The sequence below is a fragment of the Protomyctophum bolini genome (genome assembly GCF_963924005.1).
Source record: "Protomyctophum bolini genome assembly, chromosome: 12".
In the NCBI taxonomy this organism is placed as follows: Eukaryota; Metazoa; Chordata; class Actinopteri; order Myctophiformes; family Myctophidae; genus Protomyctophum; species Protomyctophum bolini.
Window position 1 is genome coordinate 29,339,453 of NC_137873.1, and position 7,185 is coordinate 29,346,637.

Below are 7,185 nucleotides of genomic sequence, written 5' to 3' on the forward strand. Positions count from 1 at the left end.
TAAGCCCTTTCTGAATGCATTATTGAATCCATCAAAACAGCTAAATTGAATTGCGTGTGAGTGGCCTTATCAGTCAGGGGTCTTTCAATGAATAGATATGTGTCTAATAAATAATAATAAGCATACACAATATCTAAACAATGAATATATTAAGGATGATTATTTTCTCTAAATATTTATCCCACGACTTTGTAACCCATTTTTTCACCCAGTGTCAATTAGCTAATATAATCCTGGGCTCTACACTATTTCTGCCAACCTGGGGAGAGCAATGGACTGACCTCATGCTTCCTTCAATGCATGAGGAGTCCAAGCCGCTTCTTTTCACCTGACAGGGAGGAGTTTCCCCGGTTGAACGTATACAGTGCGTGGAAGGAACACGTCAGGCCAACGTTAACCAGTTCCTTTCCCCTCCATCAAAATTACTGCATGTTTTTTGTGAGTGTATACCTACCCTAGGAGACACAGGGAGAACATGCAAATTCCACAGAGAAAGGCCCTTTCTCCAACCCTATGGGCACTGATGACGCGGAGGAGAAAATATATTAAGGAATGTACATGAATGCTGTTTATCAACAGTTATTATAATAATAATATATAACAATATAAGCATTATGTCAATGTTCAGCAATGTACATATGCAAGAGTGCCACTGCCAAAGACGCATATACGGGTGAGAATTAAGCGACCTCGCCCCTTTGAGTACACATCAGCCTCGTTGACGGCAGACTGCTGGGCTGAGCAATGTAGTTTAAGGCAAAACACAATTCCCTTAAAGTAATTACTGAAGAATCACACGCGTGTGAAGTAAGTGGTGCAACTCCGTGTGGGGGTCCCCGGGGGAGTCCCCGGAACTTCCAGACCACCAGGAACGCGCCCATGGGGCCAGGCCGGTTCCGGCAAGCCGCCCCGTGTCCGAAACGATTGAGCAATGACAGAGTTACCATGTGGGGGTCCCTGTACTGTACTGTACTGTACTGTACTGTACTGTACTGTACTGTACTGTACTGTACTGTACTGTACTGACAGATATGTATGTGTGTTAGGCTGCACAACAGTGACACTTGGTTTTTGACCTGCTCTGACATTCCATATGTTGATCTGACCTAATCAAACCCTGTACACACAAGACATGCTCCTTATATGGCCAGTACAGAATTCATTCCATGTTGATCTGACCCCCCATGCCAAAGCGCCAGCGCTCGCCCAGCAGTCTGCCGTCAACAAGGCTGATGTGTACTCAAACTAAGGGGCGAGGTCGCTTAATTCTCACCCTTAGGCGTCTTACTGGTATTATAGTATACAGTAGTAGTAGTAGTAGTAGTAGTAAGAGTAGTCGTAGTAGTACAGTAGTAATAGCCTATAATTAAGGTACCGGTAAGTACATTTGGGAGCATGCATTTTCTTTCCAAAATAGCTAATACAGCAGATCTACATTATAGGCAGCTGTAACTGGGATTTTATTCGAGTCCTGTTTGTTTGTTTTTAAACCACAAGTGCACAGAACGGCCCTCACTGAAACCCCATGCCAAAACCACAGCCACACCTCCATTAGCCTGATTTAAAACATCACAGCGAGTATCTAGGCTACCATCGTTGAGAGACCGATAGTGAGCCATATAATAGGTTTGATCATGACAGTCCCCAGAGAGTCTCAAGTTCAACCAACCAATGATTAAGCCTACTACTGAAAATAATGAACTGTCAGAACACACTGGGCACCTCCCATCAACACTCACTAACCAATCAAAGCCAAGTCCTTGTGCATTTAAAGAAAACATTTACCAGGCAGCACAGTGACATCTACAATGCTAGAAACACTGTATTTTCTTGTGTCTCTGGCGATTAATTTAAACGGATTAAAGTAATCGTATTAGGTTCTGAAGTTGCATTTTGAAATAATCTCGTAGCCTATAGGCCTATTGTTTCAAATGTATTCATCATTTACCATCATTTTGTTGTGCCACTTATCGTGGGGTTTTGCAATTGGTAAGTATAACTTGTTATTGTTATTGCCCCTATAGGCTGTTATTGTAGCGGCTATAAAGCCCCAATTACGACGTATTAACTTTTAACTGTTAACTTTAGACACGGTAATTCAGATCCAACACACGGGAGTGGTCGGCAGGGCGGAGACCGTGGATCGGGTCCTTGTCAACGGATTGTCTCCCCCGAGCAGAGGCACGGAAGTCTCTGATATCATAAAGACGTTGTTGGTGGATTCTCCCCTCAGATCCCTTGAGGCTGAAGTAATCGAATTAAACCAGACTGCAGGTAAGCATCCCGTTGTGTGGCTGTAGACTTCTAGTCAGTTCAGTAATGTATACAGGCCTACTGATGATTCTTTTTTTTGTATTTAGAAATGTCTTATTCCGCAGACAACCACACTTTTATCCGTTTGCGTGAATGTAAACTGGACGGGTCACAGGTGCATTTGACCGACAGTCTTTTCTACGACGGGGCGATATACTTGATTCTGGACCGAACCACCGACACATGGACAGCCCAGAGACCCCAAGCAGTGTCACTCAAAACAAGATGGGACCAGGAACCAGAGCGCACCAGGAAGGAGAGGATTCAGCTTCAGGAGGGATGCTCTAAGCTTATGAAAGTGTTGAGGCTTTCTGAAGACAAAGCTGGTAGGATAGCCTAATATTCTTTCACATTTCACTGTCTAATTCTGCACACCATATTCCCTATAAAATCTAAAGAGCATGTGTTAAGGTTTGTATTCACCATGCATTCATATGAATGAATAAGGACATAGTCCATAGTTTGACCATTGGCAATTTTCACATTTTCCTTCAACAATATATTGTTTTTGATCAGTGTCCATGGTTTCAGTTTTCAAAATTATTGTGCAAAGTGTTAAAAAGTAAGTGGTGCAACTCCGTGTGGGGGTCCCCGGGGGGGGGGGGGGGGGGGGGGTGGTTCCAGACCAACAGGAACGCACCCAGGGTGCCGGCCCGATTCCGACAAGCCGCCCCGCGTCCGAAACGGTTGAGAAATGACAGAGTTACCGTGTGGGGGTCCCTATACTGTACACTGTACTGTACTGTCACTGTACTGTACTGGCACACCCGCAATCACCATATATACAGTTAATATGTGCGTGTGTTTGTGTGTGTGTTAGGTGGTGAAAAACAACCATGCTGTTTTCGTGCTCAGACGCACCTGCAGCCACCCACCCAGCCAGCCACCCACCCACCCACACACACACACATAGTCACTTAAGGAAGTGGTTGCACCACTTAAAAAACAAAAACAAACAGTGAAGGTGCATAGCCTATTTGACAAACCTGTTACCCCACATTCTGAACTGTGACCTGGTCTGAACTATATGCAAAGTTCTATACAATAATTGGGAATATTGTGCTAGTTCCACAGGTGGCTATGCCTGCTATTTTGGTACCAATCTTGGCACTGCTGGCTTTTATTGGGCTAATGTTGGTCAGCCTACTCGTATCTAAAAAGCAAGGTGAGTGAATTTGTCTCTGCAACTATATTTAGCCCATACTATGTTCTAGTATGTTAACAAACACAATAATCCTTAAATCAAATAATTGCAGTGTTTCACTTTAGGTCTCTTTACTTATTATCATATTATTGTCTTTTCCTCTCTATATTACACAAGCTTCATTATGTAAAACATGTTATGCATTTGAGGTCACATGAAGTCTCATACTCATGAGAATGTTCTGTATGGTCATGGGATTTTCTTTTCTGCTTCCAGGAATGAGACACCCTGGAGGTAAGCATGCACTTCTCATTTTGTTAGCCATAGACATTTCAGTTAACAGGCATGGGTGAAGATTGATAGAAAATTAAAGATTACATAATCCACCTCATGGTAATGGGTGTGTGTGTGTGTGTGTGTGTGTGTGTGTGTGTGTGTGTGATGGGGGGAGGGGGGTTGTCACATGGGTATGCAATTCCTGAATGATTCTGTCCTCAATCACATTTTATTATGAGTTAAAGTTACTATGTGCCATTTCACCCAGTGACAGGAATGAGAATGACAGAAAAACAACAGTCAGTCATTGTATATCAGATGTAAAGCTGAAGTGGTAGCGTGCCCGTAGTAAAATAATTCATACTTGCAGATCTCTGAGGCTGAGCATCTCATTGTCCCAGCTGTTTATAATTGTAAAGCCTTTATTTTAGACTATACAGCAGGGCAACTGGGTTGACTTTTAGTTTAACGTGTGCATGATTAATTCAATGTCCAGTCGTTGCATCTCTTTTGGATATAGCTGCAATTTGCAAGTCTAGATTTTTTTATAATGGGGTGAATCTAGAGTTGCAATACCCTCCATTGACTCCCCACTCATCAAAATTGCTTTTGCGATATGCTTGTATTAAACAACGTTAAACTCACCAACATTGCAGCTGTAGGGAAAGCTTGAATTATGCTCTTTCAATCTGCAAAGCGTTTGTTTCATAAAAATCCACCGTAGACATGTTTCTGTCAAGAAATTCTGTGCAGGTGATTCTTTTTCTAAGAGTTGGAATTTGGAAGCACTCGTCGAAGTCACTGAACGGCCCCATGGGTACCACCAGGTTTCAAATTTGCACATAATGCAGGAGGTAGCACCGTTAATAAAAACTAGTGCTTCCAAACTCCAACACTCCAAAACTCCAAAAAGAATCACCTGCAAAGAATTTCTTGACAGAAAGTAGCTCATAACATATGTCTATTGTTGCAAATTGCGGCTATGTCAATGTCAATCCATTTATTATCAACATCCACAGCACTCAAAACTTAAATATACTTAACTTACAAAACAAACACTGACTGAACGCCACCATGACCACGCATCGTCGAAAACTGTGTAGCCTTCCCCCTGTCGCACCTGAGTGCCATCACCCACAGACAGGTAATTAGGGTAACCATGACAACCAACCACCACTCTCTGACTCTGACTGATTGACATTACGTCATCATTTAGGAAGGACACATTCATTCATTAAAACAAAATAAACAAAGAATTTTGGTGCCAACAATAATGACTGATTTATACTTGGTCATGTGTACTGGGCAAGACAAAAAGGCTTATGGGTGCGTGCGTGCGTCAGTGGCTCAGGGGTAGAGTGACTGGTAGAGCAGTCGGATGGGAACCGAATGGTTCCCACTTCGATCCCGGGCTCCCCCAGAGTTGGTGTCAAAGTGTCCTTGTCAGCAATTTCTCTTGATGGGTAGGTTGGTGGTGCCTTGCATGGTTTCCTCCGGCATCTGTGTGTGACTGGGTGAATGTAATGTGTGTATCTATGTACAGTATCTATATGTCTATGTAAAGAACTTTGGATAAAAGTGCTATATAAATGCACCATTTACCGTGTATGTGTGTGTGTGTGTGTGTGTGTGTGTGTGTGATTTCCTTCCCCACAGGTGTCATTGGCTCAGTTATACACTATCCTCAGGACATCACAGAAGTGTATCAAGATGGAAAGGGCCATCATAGTGGTTACCAGGCCTTGTAATACAAAGACCCGGCTCTTGTATGTCATCCTCAGTTCTTGTATTCATTTCTTTTCCCATAATCATTGACAACTAGACCTGTACGTGCCCGTCAGCCCACAGCCTACTTGAGAACGATGCAACTTGGGAACCTAATAATACCCGTTGTCAACTTGTCATAGCACCCGTTTTAACTATCTTTCTTTGTCCCTTTTTTGCCCATACTGTATATGGAGATCTCTGTCTGCCTGTGCCTGAAGAGTGCAAACTGACAACTGTGAAAAGTGGACTGGTTTAGTAATCAATTTCAATTGACAGGTGTGGGGTTGCCATGGCAATCAATTGGCTGAGGCAGAGGCTGGAAATTGTACAGGTGAGGGGACTTGGGCTCATTGGGTCCACTGGCATGGTGTGTGTCAAATTTGAAGTCGGTGGGGCAAACGGTTCTCAAGTTGCATGGATTACAACTGTACTACACATGTGTGACGTGGCGCATTTAAAGTTAGATTATAGGTCAGTAAGTGCAACCAAAGTGTTCCTCAACAATCTGTTGCAACGTCAGCGCATTGGACTTTCTGTATGGCCTCTTCGCAAGTTTGTTTCTCGCACTTTAGAATGTTGTACCAGCCTGATCTCACCCAAACACGGTGAAATAGCACAATTCTGTATATACACGCATAGAAAACCCCAAAATTCGTACATATTATACTACGTTTTTTTTACCACGACGGAGGCGTGGTTTTCACTAGTATTGTACGTACAGAAAGTTTGATATCATTTACGATTCTGTGCTATTGGGTTACAACTCAGACGGGCTGAGTCCACTCTACCGAACTTCGCAACGTTCGACATGGCAACTCTGTGTCTCTTGTGGCTCAAGTTCTGTAGAACTGTAGTCCCTCCGTCACAGTCTATGGGGAGGATTTCAGTGTAATATGTATGGATTTGGGGGTGTTCTAGGCGTGTATGTACGGAAAATAGCCAATCCGTGCTATTTCACCGTCAATTGGGTGAGAACGGGTTGGTTGTACACAGTATGTGCCTACTCCTTGCTTTACATTGGTGTATTTGAATATACAGTATATTTATATTGTGTGTGTGTGTGTGTGTGTGTGTGTGTGTGTGTGTCTGTATATACTCTATACATTGGTGCATGGACTGATTTATACACTGTGTGTGTCTTTATGTAATATATATGTTTAAATTGAAGTGTGTGTGTGTATAAATTGATCCACATTTTTTATTCACACAGATTGCCTTACAAACATGATCCAAAATCAAGCTTTTTAATTAGTGTTTTGTTTTTAGAATCTAACACTGGAGTGACAGTTTGGTCTGACTATCTAGTCTGGTCTAAGTGCAAATATTTCCATTTATATATTGTTTGTCAAATGTTTTGGATGTGCATTTTGTTTCCTGTTGATGAGTCTTTGTGTAAGTTTAATTGAAAATCATATTAAAGAGATTTTTTTATGAAATATTTTGTTTTTATTGACAGGCATCTGGGTTTATCTGGTCAAAAAAAGTCTTGTTCACCTCTTGTCAAGATCCAAGGTTGAAGTAATAGATTGGGGTACATATTCTATACTAGTCTCTCCAGCCTGTTGCCTCTCACAATTTCCAAGCATGAGTCAAAGATTGTGGAATAGTTGTCTGGTTACGTGAGACTACATCCATATTCCATACTAAAACTCTCCCACAGCATAACGCTCATATCAGCCTAACGG

At 42.3% G+C, this 7,185-nt stretch overlaps 1 protein-coding gene across 3 annotated transcripts; it reads left to right on the forward strand.

Moving 5' to 3' along the window:
* Positions 1–1,809: 1,809 nt before the first annotated feature.
* LOC308325510 (uncharacterized protein) lies at positions 1,810–6,870 on the forward strand. Of its 3 annotated transcripts, none has more exons than XM_080778028.1 (6): positions 1,810–1,989; positions 2,089–2,274; positions 2,361–2,639; positions 3,380–3,478; positions 3,734–3,751; positions 5,390–6,870. In XM_080778028.1, exons 1-6 carry the CDS (start codon positions 1,932–1,934, stop codon positions 5,479–5,481), a joined length of 732 nt encoding a protein of 243 aa, XP_080634154.1. In that variant the 5' UTR covers positions 1,810–1,931; the 3' UTR covers positions 5,482–6,870. The 3 variants fall into 3 exon arrangements, with proteins under 3 accessions (XP_080634154.1, XP_080634156.1, XP_080634155.1); XM_080778030.1 differs by having other exon boundaries at positions 3,388–3,478; XM_080778029.1 differs by having other exon boundaries at positions 2,379–2,639.
* Positions 6,871–7,185: the final 315 nt, after the last annotated feature.

Bases quoted from the DNA above. Each gene is read 5' to 3' on its own strand.
- LOC308325510 (XM_080778028.1), top strand. From the start codon at position 1,932: ATGTATTCATCATTTACCATCATTTTGTTGTGCCACTTATCGTGGGGT. The intron at 1,990-2,088 runs GTAAGTATAACT...TGTTAACTTTAG, and splicing joins ATCGTGGGGTTTTGCAATTG to ACACGGTAATTCAGATCCAA. The intron at 2,640-3,379 runs GTAGGATAGCCT...ATATTGTGCTAG, and splicing joins GCTTTCTGAAGACAAAGCTG to TTCCACAGGTGGCTATGCCT.